At 35.0% G+C, this 16489-nt stretch overlaps 1 protein-coding gene across 1 annotated transcript in view; it reads right to left on the reverse strand.

Moving 5' to 3' along the window:
• Nucleotides 1–16489, reverse strand: part of LOC128664341 (mucin-19-like) — a 138813-nt gene that overhangs the window by 105577 nt on the left and 16747 nt on the right. The window contains exons 7-12 of the mRNA XM_053719180.1: nt 11738–11745; nt 10989–11021; nt 9873–10101; nt 5433–5550; nt 4430–4490; nt 2058–2152 (exon numbers count right to left, since the gene is read on the reverse strand). Of these exons, the coding sequence (XP_053575155.1) occupies nt 2058–2152; nt 4430–4490; nt 5433–5550; nt 9873–10101; nt 10989–11021; nt 11738–11745 (544 nt within the window). The remainder of the gene's footprint in view (nt 1–2057; nt 2153–4429; nt 4491–5432; nt 5551–9872; nt 10102–10988; nt 11022–11737; nt 11746–16489) is intronic.

A 16489-nucleotide genomic window follows, 5' to 3' on the forward strand; every position in this document is an offset into this window, starting at 1 on the left:
GGATTTTGAAAACACTGTGATCCTGCAACTCATTTACAAGGTAACACTGTCAGTCCCCCTGACATTCTATGCACTTCGGTGTACACGAGTATCTTGACATATTGCTTTACACGGATGTTATCCAATTTACTGTTAACATACACCTATTTGCTAGTGTCTTGAACTGTTACGCTTACTATGATCTATTAGTATACATGTTAATCTATTAGTAAACACGCTTAACTACAAGGGGTGCTTGGCTATATGTTCATTATTACATATTATCTTAATGTATCTCTGAACCAGGTGTTTTACACCCATGTTTATGTCTACACTACTGTAAATAAATTTATGGAAATATATGGGCACCCTTGGTGAGGATAGGAGCCTTTTTAATCTACTTAAGTTCCTTTAGTCCCTTTGATTTTCTTCTAGACTTTATTTATTTATTTTTTACTTTTTGTCTTGTTTGGCTTTATATTCTTTTAGTATTTATTTATTTATGTGTCTACTTTAAGATCTGATCTATAATATTGCTCATACTACTCACTTTCTATATATAGAACCAGTTGCAACACGCTAGGCGCTGTGTGCAATAGGACCTTGTTCTTGTTTTCACTATTGTTAATGTACACGAATTGTGTACCTATATTCATGAATTGACATGTTTTTTGTTAACTTTTATAACATGTATATGTGCAGCTTCTGTTAGAAAGGCTTTGAACCTCATTAAGGATACTCTACAAGCAGATATGGGGATACCCTTGTACATTCTGTTTTGTTCAAATACTTTCTATATATCAATTTTTCACTTTTCGTACATAGTGGTTTTTCTTTTCTTATCTTTACAAGTGTCTTATGGTTGTTAATCTTGTTTAATGTGGAGTTTTACTCTTAGTGGAACTAACTGTGTTTTCTTTTAACTTTGTATCTTTTGTGTAGAAACAGTCTTGACAAAGGTCCCTGCGAGGACCGAAACGTTGACTGACTGAATTGATGAACTATTAATACATTTTGTGTTAACTAAGTCCTGTGAGTGCCTCTTCTTTTCATGAAAGTTTCTGCCTATCTACCATAGAGTGCACACAGGCAACACAACCTACAGTGAGTGCTTGGATCCCAAAACTAGAGTATATATATATATATATATATATATATATATATATATATATATATATATATATATATATATATATATATATATATATATATATATATAAAATATCTATATAATACATCAGATATATATAGAAATATCAAAAGTGATAAGTGTTATTTTATTTTTTTAATTTGCACTCTCCATTGAAGTCTTTTGGGAGAAAAAGTTAGCGCTGTTGTGATACCTGAAGTCCTGAAGTTAGCACACCTCGGGTTTTGCTCACGCACAAATATTATTACTTTCAACTCGTAATGCGTGCGCTAACCCACACATGGTAAACGCTTACTTTTGGCAGTGTTTTCAAGTGCTAAATAATGCGTCATTTTTAACCTGGCCCATAGTAAGAGTCAGCTACAGAGCAGAAATGCACTACAGTGAGCTAGCTGAACACATTTGGTTAGCCAGGGACAATAGCCATGTGTAGCTACCAATCACCAGCTGGCTCCCAGTAGTGTATTTCTGAACCTGAGCATATCTAGGTGTTTGTTTCAACGAAGGATATCAAGAGAATAAATTATCAAGATAGTAGATTTGATAATAGAAGTTAATTGAAAAACAGGTTCTATCTGTATCGCTAATCCGAATCACGAAAGTTTAATGTTGACTTCCATGTCATTTTAATGTGACAGTTTCACACAAAAAACGTAAGTAAGAACTATTTTTTTTTTTACATTCGTACAAAGAAATTTTTTTTTTAAAGAAACTTCACTCAGAAAAACCAACCAAATATGAACAAAAATATTTTCATATAAATTTAGCTGTTTTGTAAAATAAAAACAAAAATTCCTTAGGCCAAGCTTTGTCCATTAAAAACAAAACAGGTCTATTATTTGTATACTACATTTACTACTCATATTTCCCAAGACAACTAATCTAAAAATGGTAACATCCATAAAGAGAACAAAATAAAATGACTTACTAATGTTCCTTCTTTAACAGGATCTGATGATACAATTTCTGTTTCACCGTCTTTTTCAACAATGCAGCTTTCAAAGTGTTCATAAATATCCTTATCTAAAAATGAATAATTTTGCAATGACTATTCATTGTGCATTAAATTATTTTATTATTATTATACTTTATTTATGAATTGATATAAGTGAAACAATGATACAATACTTGTGAGATACAAAATTTGATAAATACATGAGGAATTTAGGGCCCTGTTCCCATGGGAACTTACAATCTAGAAGGGTAGGAGGGTAAGAAACAGGAGATGGGGACTGCAAATTAAATAAACATTGTTTTACCATGCAACTTTATAACACCTAAAGGGTCATGAATAGAGAATACAATTTTTTTTTTTTTTTCAATTTGCTTCTTTTATCAAATTTGCGCCATTCTCATGACAGGAAATAGTGCTGCTATCTAGTGCTCTTCCTGCTTTTCAACAAAGGATAACAAGGAAACAAAGACATTTGATAATAGAAGTAAATTGGTAAGTTGTTTAAAATTGTATGTTTTATCTGCATCACGAAAGAATAAAATTAGGTTTTATGTCCCTTTAAGCTCTATTTTGTGGTTAAAGGCACACTGTACACTAGATTGCTTTGGAGATGATCTATTTATATAGTGCATCTGGGAGTGTTTTTGTAACAATGTATAGTTTTGCTTAATTTTTTTATAACATTGTGCTGATTTTCAGACTCCTAACCAAGCCCCAAAGTATCAGATGTAAACTCTAGTCTACAGATTCCTGCTTGTTCATGTTTGTGTAACAAGTCTTTTCATATGCAGGGGAGGGGTAGGGGGCATTGTCTGCTCTTTCTGCTTTCTCAACCTCTTTAAATGGGTGTCTCAGCCTAACCTCATCAACTGTGCTAAACTGCTAGCTTCTAAGTAAGTTTTTAAAGGTTTTATACTGGATTTTTAGATCAGTTTCTGTACATAATCTTCTTTATAGTAGTGTCTATTACATGCAGTTATATGAAAATTTAAGGGACATTCCGGTCAAAATTTAAATGCACATAGATTATTTGCTTCTTTGAATAGAAACATATTTGAAATATACATGTATTGGCAAAGAAGCTTCTAGTAAAAGTTAACACTGTTTTAGTGTTAACATTTTCCTCTGCATGTGCATGTTAACCCCTTAAAGACCGGGCATTTCAGACAAAAACTTCCCCAAAAAAACAGAGCATTTTTAGCATTTTTGCCATAACTACATTTAAACAGAAATAGAGCTATATTTTTTTTATTTTTATCTGCAGTGTAGGATCCCTTTTTACCCCCCAACTTCCCTGATGCCCCCCCAAACATCTCTCTAACTCTCCCTCCTCTACCTATTTGATGCCATCTTAGGTACTGGCAGCTGTCTGCCAGTACCCAGTTTGCTGCAAATTAGACAGATTTTTGTAGTGTGGCTGCCCTCCCCCCATTACCCTCCCCCCTCCCAGATCCCTTTCCCTCAATGGATCCCACATAGGATTCCCCTTATTGCCATTCCCCCTCTTCCCTCCTTCCACCTCACTTTCCAGCTCTTTTTTTCCCTGCTGTGTAGCAGTACCACCCTCCTCTAGCGATGGGCCGCCCACCCACCTCCCTCCTTACGCTCCTACCCACCAACGATCGGCACCACCGCTGTCTGATGCAGAGAGGGCCACAGAGTGGCCCTCTCTACATCGGTAACTCTGCAAATCTATTTCTGCAGTGCCCCACTAGTGGGACATGCATAAATAGCGTGATCTCACTATTTTGAGCGAGATTGCGGCAGAGAGAAGCCCAGGACTGCAGCGACGTACAGGGTACATCATTGGTCCCTAAGGGCATAACGGCCAGCGTCGTACAGAGTACGGCACTGGTCATTAAGGGGTTAAGCATAGCTAGATATTCTTAATGCACCAGCATTTTAAATACTATAGCTGATCAGAGCGCCAGTGGGGCTGTATCATGTCAGCAATTAACAAATGTGTTTAAAATGTTGGTGCACCATGCATACTTAAATACACTTTTGAAACAGTTATAGCTTTTATTAGAAGCATTTTGCTAATACATATATTTTACAAAATGTTTGTATTCAAAACTGAAATGCATTCATGTGGATTCCAATTTTGGCTGGAATGTTCATTTAAGACAAAGCAGGTACGCCTAGTAATACACTCCAATAATTTTGAAGGCTGTAAACAAAAAAATACTACAAAACTTTTAAGTTTTTTTAGTTAAATAAGTATAATTTCCTAGAATCAGTTTGTCTTAAGAGAGAACAAGTTATTTAAATCATGAAATGGAAAGCAATGTTACTAAATAGTTTTAAAATGTTAGTTTTGTTAAAATTTCAGAACTGGTGTTTACCTGGAATTGTACTTCCATTTCCACAAAGACCGCAGGTTTGAAGTCCCCCACTCAAAGTTAACTAAAATACAATATCAATAGGGTATGAGCATGAGCAGACAGAAACGGGCAATAACAGATAGGCAGAGAGACAGGATGAAAATAGATGATAGAGACAGACAGATAGATGGATAGAGAGACAGACAGAGAGATAGAGAGAGACATACAGTGATAGAGAAACATATAGCAATAGAGAGACAGATAGAGACAGGCAGAAATAGAGAGACAGAGATAGAGAGACAGATAAAGACAGAGATAGAAAGACAGACAGAGTGAAAGACAGACAGGGATAGTGAGGCAGATAGAGATAGAGAGAGAGATAAAGACAGGCAGAAATTGAAAGACAGATAGAGATAGAGACCGATAGAGACAGACAGAACTAGCGAGACAGAGAGAAAGAGAGACAGAGATAGAGACAGAAAGAGATAGAATAACAGATAAAGATAGAGAGACAGATAGAGACAGACATAGAAAGACAGACAGACAGAGAGAGAGATACACAGAGATAGAGAGGGATATAGAGATAGATGGAAAGACAGATAGAGACAGACAGAGATTGAAAGACAGATAGCGATAGAGAGACAGACAGAGATAGAGAGGCGGATAGAGAGAGATGGAGAAATAGAGAGACAGAGAGAAAGAGAGACAGAGAGATAATATCACAGATATAGAGAGACAGATAAAGACAGAGATAGAAAGACAGACGGACAGAGAGAGAGAGACAGAGATAGAGAGGCAGAAAGAGATAAAAAGACAGATAGATAGGCCGATAGAGACAGACAGAGACTGAAAGACAGATAGAGATAGAGAGACAGACAGAGATAGAAAGACAGAGACACAGAGAGAGATAATACAGAGGTAGATGATAGATAGATTGATAGATATATATACAGATAAATAGATAGATGAGTATGATTATAGACAGAGTTGATGACATACATTTGTAATACTGATAAGTACTTACTCTAAAAGTGCTAGTTTCATGCCACGTTGCTGATAAAACATTTCGACGGCTAAAAACTTTTTTGAACATTCCACATGTTTTAATACCAGCCAGTTTGTTCATATATGGCAGTTTGACCCTGCATCAATATGAAATTATTATTACAATATGCATATAATATACAAGCATTTAAAAATCTGTTTACTTACTTTATAAAAAAATGTGTGTGTCCCTGAAGTTACCCATGCACTTAAAGGGACCATAAAGTCAAATTTAAATTTTCATGATTCAGACAAAACATGCAATTGCAAATGACTTTCCAATTGACTTCTTTTATAAATTTGCTTTTTTTTCCATCATTCTTTTGGTATCCTTTGTTGAAGGAGCAGCAATGTACTACTGGGAGCTAGTTGCTGATTGGTGTCTGCACATATATGCTTCTTGTAACTGGCTTACCAAGCGTGTTCAGCTAGCTCCCAGTAGTGACTTGCAACCCCTTCAACAAAAGATACCAAGAGAATTATGAAGATTTAATAATAAAAGTGTACTGGAAAGTTGTTTGAAAAGGTATCCTTTAAAGGGATATGAAACCCAGGAATGTTTTTTTGCGATTCAGACAGAGCATTCCATTTTTTTAAAAAGTTTCCAATGTACTTCTATTATCGAATCATCTTTTTCCTATGATATTCTTTGTTGAAGAGATACAGGTAAGCATCTGGAGCACTACATGGCAGGAAATAGTGCTGTCATCTAGTGCTTTTGCAAATGGATAACTTTGTTGCAAAACTGCTGCACTATAGTGCTCCAGAAATGGGCTGGCTCCTAAGCATTTGTCCCTGCTTTTCAACAAAAGATTCAAAGAGAATAAAGACAATTTGCTAATAAAAGTAAACCAGAAATCTTTTTTAAAATCACATGCCCTATCTGAATCATGACATTTTTTTATTTTATTTTTTCATGCACCTTTAAAGAAAAAAAATGCATGTCCCTTTAAGGAAATATGTTTGTTTTTATTAGATTGACATATTTTGCTTGATCCCATGAGGCCTAAGCATTGTGATTACAGAATACTTGCTTGTCTCACCATTTTTCACAAATAGTGAAATCAAATTTGTGTTCTGTTAGGCATGCAGTTTTACACTACTGATTTAGCTGCTTACATGTATAAGTACCACTCAGATCCACTTCTTATTGGTTTACTAGCGGTGTCTGCTCAGGACCAGCAGTTCCCTGCAGCTCCTAAACAGTACTTTTAGAATGCGGTCAACAACCTTTGCAGAGTTGAAGCAAACAAACTTGCAAGGTCGGTACTGCTAAAATTTGATGCTTTAATAAATTATGTAATATTTGCACTACAATGACCTTTTAAGGGTAAATATAACAATAAAATAAAAAAGTAGACATGTGTGCCGCTGAAAAAATCATTTTGTTTCGGCAAATTAGTTTAGTTAAGTTTAAAAAAAAAAAATTGTTTTGGCAAATTAGTTAGGTTATGTTAAATCGGTTTGGGGTCCGTTCGTTTTTTCGGATCCATTAGTTTTTTCAGATCCATTCTTATTTCATATGCATTATTCTATTCTGAGCTAAGTAGAATAATGCATATGAATAAAGAATGGATCCGAAAAAACTTAAGGATCCGAAAAACGATTTAATTTAACGTAACTAATATGCTGGCGAATGCCGAAACAAAATTATGTAAAACCGCCGCCACCGCAACCCACGCCACTACTAAATAAAGCTATTAACCCTTCAAGCACCGTCCCCCCACATCGCCAACAATACCTAAACCTATTAACCCCTAAACCGCAGCCCCCCCACATCGCCAACACTAACTAAATAACTAAAGTTATTAATCCCTAAAGCTCCGTTCCCTGACATCGCTGACACTAACTAAACCTATTAACCCCTTAACCACACTCCTACATCGCCAACACTACCTAAACCTATTAACCCCTAAACCGCTGTTCCCAAACATCGCCAACACTAAGTAAATCACTAAATTATTCATCACAACAACCTAAATTAAACTATATTAACCCCTAACCCTAAACCTAACCCTAAACCTAACACCCCCTAACTTTAAAATAATTAAAATAGAGCTAAATTAAATTTACAATTATTAACTAAATAATATTTAAAACTAAATACAAACTTACCTGTGAAATAAAACAAACCTAAGCTAGATACAATATAACTAATAGTTATATTGTAGCTAGCTTAGCTTAGGTTTTACTTTTATTTCACAGGTAAGTTTGTATTTATTTTAACTAGGTAGACTAGTTAGTAAATAGTTATTAACTATTTACTAACTACCTAGTTAAAATAAATACAACCTTACCTGTAAAATAAAAGTAAAACCTAACCTGCCTTACACTAACACCTACCATTACAAAAAATAAAAAACGAAATTATCCAAAACAAAATTATTCCTATTCTAATACCTGGTTTAAAAAAAAACACCCAAAAATAAAAAACCCCTAATTTATAATAAACTACCAAGGGCCCTTAAAGGGCCCTTTTGTAGGGGGCCTTTTGTAGAGCATTGCCCTAAAGTTAAAAGCTTTTGCTAAAAAAGGAAATCAAACGCCCCCTAACAGTATTCAAACCCCCACCCCCCAAACCCACAAAATAAAAATAAAGTTGTTAAACCTAATCTACTTATTGCCCTGTATGGGCATTGCCCTTAAAAGGTCATTCAGCTCTTTTACTGCCCTTAAAAAATAAAAAATGGCTATTTAAAAAAAAAACACACCCCAAAAAGAAAAAAAAAATTACACAAAATAATAAAGGAATTTTTCAAAATAATAAAAATGATTCCTATTCTAAACCGTTTATAAAAAAACACCCCAAAATAAAAGAACCCTAATCTATAATAAATTACCAATAGCCCTTAAAAGGGCCTTTTGTAGGGCATTGCCCTAAAGTTAACAGCTCTTTTGCTACAAAATAAAAACAAACACCCCCTAACATTACAAACCCCGCCCACCCCAAACCCACAAAATGAAAAAACCTAACTAAAAAAACCTAATCTACCTCCAAAAAAATAACTCCTCCAGGAGGCTGAGAGGAACTGCAGTGCACTGAATGTGATGCCATTGAGGCTTGGGATGTTTGAGGAGAAAGCTGTGGCAATGCCTTAACAGCATCATCCCGAGAGACATAAGGCACAGAGGGCAGAAATTTGTCTTTACACTCTAATGTCCTAGCTAAACATGTAGAACAAAATTGCATGGGCAAAACAATTTTGGCCTCAAGACATAATAAATATTTATCAAAGGAATCTTCTTGTTCCATGTCCATAGCTACACAAAATAATTTTGGTCCCAAAAGTAACAGAAAAAATAAAAAAAAATGAATTATTAGTACTGTCACTTTAAGTTCGGACTTTAAACTCACAGAGCGGTTACATAAAATAATTGTCTAAAAAAAAACTACACTAAGGATCTCTACACCTCAGCATATACTGAGGGGTACTACCTTCCTCCGGAGGCATACAAGTAGTCAGATTCAGCCCACAAACGACTCCTTCATCGAGCCGTGCTAAGGGGAAGATGCCACTTCACTCCGTGTCGGATAAGCAAATGATCACATGACCGGCACATAGGAACTGCGACGCAAGTAAAAGCGCGCGTTCCAGAGTGAAACAAACTGATTTCTTTGAATGCTTCCCTCAAGAAAAATATTTTGAGTCACTTTTTAAAAAAAAAAACTATATGAAAAATAAAATCCTCCATATCCATCTGATAAAATGCCCAATTAGAACAGTCCACATCATAGGAGAGATTAGTATAAAAAGTTCCACAATGTTAACATTAACCTATGAGGAGAAACTTAACCTCTTAGTATCCACATACTAGTGTCTGAACACTGCCTCAGAAAATCCTATTTATAAAGAATTTTATATGTCCCAATAATGCTGCAGAATTAACTCAGTTACTGAAGTGCAAGTCTCCAATCCCTAGAAGACAAAAAGCACTTACCTGCAATCTAGCTGTACGGCAGGAAGACAGCTCACAAGGCGTGAAAGGACACATACTCCTTACAGAGACCTGTAGAAAACCAACCAACTCTGGCTTTCTATAACTAGGGCAGCAATATGTTAGAAAACAAAGTAAGGACCGCCTCACAACTTCCTAACTGCTTAAAAGCCACCACTACTCTACTGAAGAGATTGACGTGGACTCAGCTAAACCCAAATCCTTGCTTACAGGGAAAAGACACCAAACTTCACCTCCTCCATTGACAGAGACAAAGAGAATGACTGGGGATTATGGGTAGGGGAGTGACACTTAGCAGCTTTGTTGTGGTGCTCTTTATCTCCTCCTGCTGGCCAGGAGTGATATTCCCAGTAGTAATTGCATGACGGCGTGGACTCTCCATATCTTAGGGAAGAAAATCACATTTATTCCTTATTATAGACTTTAGGTTTTTAGAGAGATTGAAAGTATTATTTATACTTACGGTACATCATTAACTAAAATGTTGCTCCCTTGGATTTCATAGTAATTGCTATCTAAGTTGATTTTTATTTTTTCAATATATCCAGTTATGTCACGCTTCATTTCGATATTAAACTGGGCACCATCCTCCACACAGTGACGGCATAAGGTGACAAGACTTTTGGACATGGCGTAGAATGTTTGGCCACTTATTAACTGGTATGCTCCTCTGCCCCATGAACCACATTTTCCTAGAGAAATTACAGTTAGTCTTCTAGAACCAATTTACATATGAAGCCTTTTAAATAGGTATGTGTAAAATAATTTTAAAGGGACACCATAATTTTAAAGATACCCACATGTTGAAGCACTTGAAAGTGATGCAGCATAGCTATAAAACGCTGACTAGAACATATTGGCCTCTATTTATCAAGGTCTGTCGGACCTGATCCAACAGTGCGGATCAGGTCCGACAGACCTCGCTGAATACGGCGAGCAATACGCTCACCGTATTCAGCATTGCACCAGCAGCTCACAAGAACTGCTGGTGCAATGCCGCCCCCTGCAGACTCACGCCCAATAAGCCGCCAGCAGGGGGGTGTTAATCAACCCGATCGTACTCGATCGGGTTGATTTCCGGCGATGTCTGTCCGCCTGCTCAGAGCAGACGGACAGGTTATGGAGCAGCAGTCTTTGTGACCGCTGCTTCATAACTGCTGTTTCTGGCGAGCCTGCAGCCTCGGCAGAAACACAGGGATAAATATGCCCCATTGCCTATTTTATCTCAAAATTTCTTCAGTAGCTACAGCCCATTGTAAAGAGACTTTAAGTGGCCAATCATGAAGCTATTTCCATCCTCAGTTTAAGGAAGTTTACGTTAACATTTTGTGATAATTTAGTGCAACTTCATGAGATCACAGTAAAGGAAATTGTAACATCAATACTGTTGAAGCTGATTGGCTGTTGTTTTTCTTTTTTTTTTCAACATGCAATTGACAGTAGTTGAAGGATAAATGTTCACAGAGCCCTTAATCTTGTCAGCTTTTTACAGTTATGCTGCATCACTTTCAAGGGATTTAGCATATGGGTATTATGTCCCTTTAAACATCTAAACTTCTATATTTAACAACAGCCTTACCTGCAGATGCAGCTGGTTTTGTAGGTTTAATATCTGCAAAAAAATATTCAAAAGCAAATTAACTCTGGAATCTAAGGTCATTTAAAGTGAAGAGGTTGGTTTTTGCAAGCCATTATTAGTGCTGCTTAAAGGGACACTGAACCCAAATTTTTTTCCTTTGTGATTCAAATAGAGCATGAAATTTTAAGCAACTTTCTAATTTACTCCTATTATCAAATTTTCTTCATTCTCTTGGTATCTTTATTTGAAATGCAAGAATGTAAGTTTAGATGCCGGCCCATTTTTGGTGAACAACCTGGGTTATCCTTGCTGATTGGTGGATAAATTCATCCACCAATAAAAAAGTGCTGCCCAGAGTACTGAACCCAAAAAAATGCTTAGATGCCTTCTTTTTCAAATAAAGATAGCAAGAGAATGAAGAAAAATTGGAGTAAATTATAAAGTTGCTTAAAATTGCATGCTCTATCTTAATCACAAAAGAAAAAAATTGGGTTCAGTGTCCCTATAAACTGTGTGCTCCTCTAAAGAACAATAGTGATTGATCATGGTACTTTTTTTTAAAGTATATGGTATTGTTTCTGAAAATTAAACTATTTAAATAACCATTATACAGAGTTGTGTAATACAATAATTAGAAATAATCATAAACAAAAAAAATAAATACAATTATTACAGTAGTTAAAAAAATGACACATAGCTCGTCACAAACCAATACAATTATGCGTACATGGGGTTGGTGAAGAAGTTACATCTTGTTCTGCAAGAAAATAATAGAAACCATTAGCTAACATATTACAGAACTTCTATGGCAAAATAACACGTAAAACATTTTCTACTGTGTCTGCAGCACTATATGGGAGCAACAATGTTATACATTAGCAAGAACACTAGATGGCAGTACTATTTCCTGTCATGTAGTGCCACAGACATGTCACGCTACCTACATAGATATCTGTTCAATAAAGAATAACATTAGAATAACGCAAATTTGATAATAGAAGTAAATTGGAAACTTTTTTTTAATTGTATTCTCAATCTGAATCATAAAAGAAAAAAATTGTGTTTCGTTCCCCTTTAATTTCAGGTACCCAACTTTTATAGGCTTAGATTACAAAGGGAGGACTTTAATTTTACTGCTCAAATCCATGCTCCAAGTTACTGCGTTAAAAAAAAAATATTGTATGTTTACTTGAGCAAGTAAAAGATAAACACCACTCCCAGTATTTTCAATGACATGAGCCAAGCAAAAACGTATACTCGTATCACAAGCTGATGGTTAAGCATTTCACTTAAGCCATAATTAGAATAACTCTGGTAAAGTCATTGTGATTGCTTCTACCGGACTTGTTAGAGTTTTAGATTTAATTTTCACACTATTTTAAGACATTTTAAAAAGGAACATTGCTTTTATGCATTGGCAAAACACATTGATATCATTTTAGATGTACTTAATAAACAATTGGTCTACATTTATTAAGACTATATTAAGGCAGGATTTATAATTAGGCAGAGTAGGCATGTGCCTACAGGTGCCCTCTATAGAGGGGTGCCATGCTGTTGCCTGTCATACATACGCATATAACATCATGGCCAAGCTAACGTGGGTTCCGCGGGTGCAGAGCACCCAGGTGCACCAGGTGACCAGTGGCACAAGGCATGTTCATGTTAAAAAAAAATTTTTTTTTATTTATTTCACACCTATACTAATATACACAAGCAGGTTGTATCACTACTGTACTGCGCCCAGGCTTTTGGAGAGCAGAGAGTATAGGGGTGTAGGATTAGCAGCTTTACAGGCAGCAGAAATGAAGAACAGGGAGACAGATGAGCAGGAGCGGTTCCCAGCTGCATGTTTTTCTTATAGCTCATATCTATCTCATGGCAATTAACCTTACTGTTTTAAAATGTACGGACTTGGGACAGCTTCAGAAGAAAAAAAAAAGTCAGCACAACATGCAGAGGCCAATTTAATTCCTTGGCTACCAAGAGTACTGCAGTTTGTTCCCAAGAAGTGCATTGTAGACCTTTTTGGCAGCTGTGGGGTTAAATTATACTGTGCAAACTATATTGTGGTTTTACACACAGGGCAGGAAGTTTTGTGGAAAGGTCTCACCAGTGTTTAGTGTTCTTTGTAACAAGAGTGTTGATTTACAACTTTCAGCTTCAAGTAACAAGGATGTGATAAAATAATGTAAGTTTGTGTAAGACTGCTGTTCTTATTCTCTAAATAAAATCAAATGTGTAGCATATGTACATTATTGCAGATGTACACTAAACCACAAAGTTTACACTGCATTATTTTATAAAATTAGATGTCATTTATGTTAGAATTTATTCTCATGGAAATCCCATGGCACTCTTTAAACCACACACACACACATATATATATATATATATATATATATATATATATATATATATATATATATATATATATATATATATAAACTGATCAGCCACAACATTAAAACCACCTGTCTAATATGGTGTAGGTCCCCAGATCACAGATTTGCCGTTTTTAAGATGCTCTGACCCAGTCGTCTAGCCATCACTATTCTTTTTTGCTTGCCCATTTTTTCTACTTCCAACACATGAAATTCAAGACCTGACTGTTCACTTGCTGTCTAATATATTCCACCCCTTGACAGGTGCCATTGTTATGATATAATCAATGTTATTCACTTCCCCTGTCAGTGGTTTTAATGTTGTGGCTGATCAGCTTATATATATATATAATGCTATTTTAAACTCCTTTTCTGGGGGGAGCTCATAGTTATCTTAGTGGAGGAATTTAATGTCCTATATTATTCTCAGTGATACTTTGGTTTGCAATATTTCATACTCCTTCAATAAATAATACCCTGTTACCAAGGTTAAGATAGGAGCCTAGATGTTAACTGGAAAACGTTTTAGCACCTCAGAATTGGAGGGGCAAAATCTGATTTTACTTAATTCTACACCCTGATATAATTCACATAACCAGGCATACATGGATTCCTTGCTCAGTGTGCTTAGAGGAATGTGGCTACACCTCAATGACGAGGACCAATAAAGGCTGAAATTATCGTCTGGTGTTGCTGTGTTCCTTGTTCAGAGAGGAATTGCCTGGTATTTCGGCACTGGACTGACCATAATAGGCGGGATCAGACTGATTTTTTTTTTCCATACAGATTTTTGTTATTAACTGTAATCTGCAATCCTGACAAAAATCTTTTTTTTTTACACAGATTTACACCTACTTATATATTGTTCATTGTTGTAGATTGCAAACATAAAATATTACCACTATAGCTATAATATCTTACCTTGTGCTTCGGGTGCAGGCCCTGTTGAATAGATAAACAAGTATTAAAATTATTTGTATGGTTTACAAATTATTCTTTACACAGATTTGCACTTATATATTGTTCATTGTTGTAGCTTATATGCGTGCTATATTGTCACTATAGTTATGATATTTTACCTGGAGCTTTTTGTGTAGACACTGTTGAACAGATAAACAAGTATTAAAATTGACAGATACTTTAATATAATTAATCATTTGTATGGTTTATTATAATAAGGTTAACCTTTTATTTATTGGGGGTTTTCATACAGATTTCTCTTATTAACTGTAATCTACAACCATGACAGTCCCAAATATTTTTTTTTACAGATATTTGCACTTATATATTGTTCATTGTTGTAGCTTATATGCGTGCTATATTGTCACTATAGTTATAATATTTTACCTGGAGCTTGTGGTGTAGGCTCTGTTGAACGGATAAACAAGTATTACAATTAACAGATAATTTAATATAATTATTAGGATTTCCTTATAACAACTAGTAGAATACATAAACAGTGATGTATACCTAGGAATACTTTAAAGAGACAGTTTAGACAATTTTTAAACATTTATTTTAAAGGAAAACAATTTAAAAGGAAATACATGTTTAATGTTCTTGCACAGTATAATCCTACAGCTAAAAGTATTGCTATTTTATAGGCAGCTTTTTACAGTTATGCTACATCACTTTCAAGGGATTTAGTAATTCATAACTTCTAGTATCTCTCATTTTCATTTTATTTGAAAATGCTACATATTAAGGATATGATATCTTTAATGTTTACACTATGGAGTCGACTTATCAAGGCCCCTGATGCCCTTGTTTCCATGCAAGCCTTAAGGCTCGCCGGAAACAGTAGTTATGAAGCAGCGGTCTTAAGATCGCTGCTCCTTAACTTGTCTGCCGCCTCTAAGGCTGCGGACATCAATCCGCCAGATCATATATGATCGGGTTGATTGACAACCCCTGCTAGCGGATGATTGGCTGCGAATCTGCAGGGAGCGGCATTGCGCAAGCAGTTCACCAGAAATTGTGCTTGCACAGTATAATCCTACAGATAAAAGTATTGATATTGTGTCAACTTTTTACAGTTATGCTCTATCACTTTCAAGGGATTTAATAACATGCCCCTTTAAGTCACAGAGTAATTGAGAATTTCTAGTATCACTCATTTTCATTCTATTCTAAAATGCTACATATTAAGGGTGTGATAACTTTAATGTTTACACTATGTGTCTTGTCTGTAGTCCGTTCTTTTTAAATTGTTTTCAGTTTGTCTAGAATAGTAGCATTAGAATCCATTTGTTGTTGTTTTTTTACAAAGTGCTTTGCGTTATTTAACCATACATTGGATTTCATCACTGTTCTGATTTGCTGTGTTTCTATTTTAATATATTTTTTAATTATAATACCTTTATTATTGCTTCAATTAATAACTATGTATATATAAATCTACAATAATACATTTTAGATGGTCATTCTTTTTTTGTTGTTCATTTATTTTATCTTGTCATAAAATGTAAGAACATCAACAAAAATGCATATTTCTCTTAAAGCTTACTAATAATTCTTAGTAAAATAAACAAAATAAGCACTAGCTTCGGTCTCTGGGGCACTCCTCTAATATTAATACAGTTTATCTTCTTGAAAGTTACATAAATTAAATTGTCACCTTTTAGCTACATGTGAGTGCTTCCTCAAGGAATTCACTTTATTAATTAGTTTACTGTACACAATCTAAGCATTTTCATGTTGGTATTTTATATTGGGGAAATCAAGCATACTACGGTATAAAGTGATCAAACCAATGGTACAAGTATATAGTTACTCATATGCCTAAAGATTTGCTTTTTACTATAGTGCTACTGTACTTAAAACAACTGTGACATAAGAATCATAGTGAGCCATGATATCATTATTTTGAGGTTTATGGATAATTAAACAATATATTATAATTTACATATCAAGCAATGATTAATAAAGTGGATTAAAATTGACAGATACTATAATTTAATTAAATATGTGTATGTTTTATTCATCATACAAACTATATTACCACTATAGCTATAATATTTTACCTGGTGCTTGTAATGTAGGCTCTGTTGAACAAATAAAGATGTATTACAATTAATATACATTTTAATATAATTAAAAGGATATTATTATCACAGC

This window comes from Bombina bombina, chromosome 6, assembly GCF_027579735.1.
Source record: "Bombina bombina isolate aBomBom1 chromosome 6, aBomBom1.pri, whole genome shotgun sequence".
NCBI classification, from domain to species: Eukaryota; Metazoa; Chordata; class Amphibia; order Anura; family Bombinatoridae; genus Bombina; species Bombina bombina.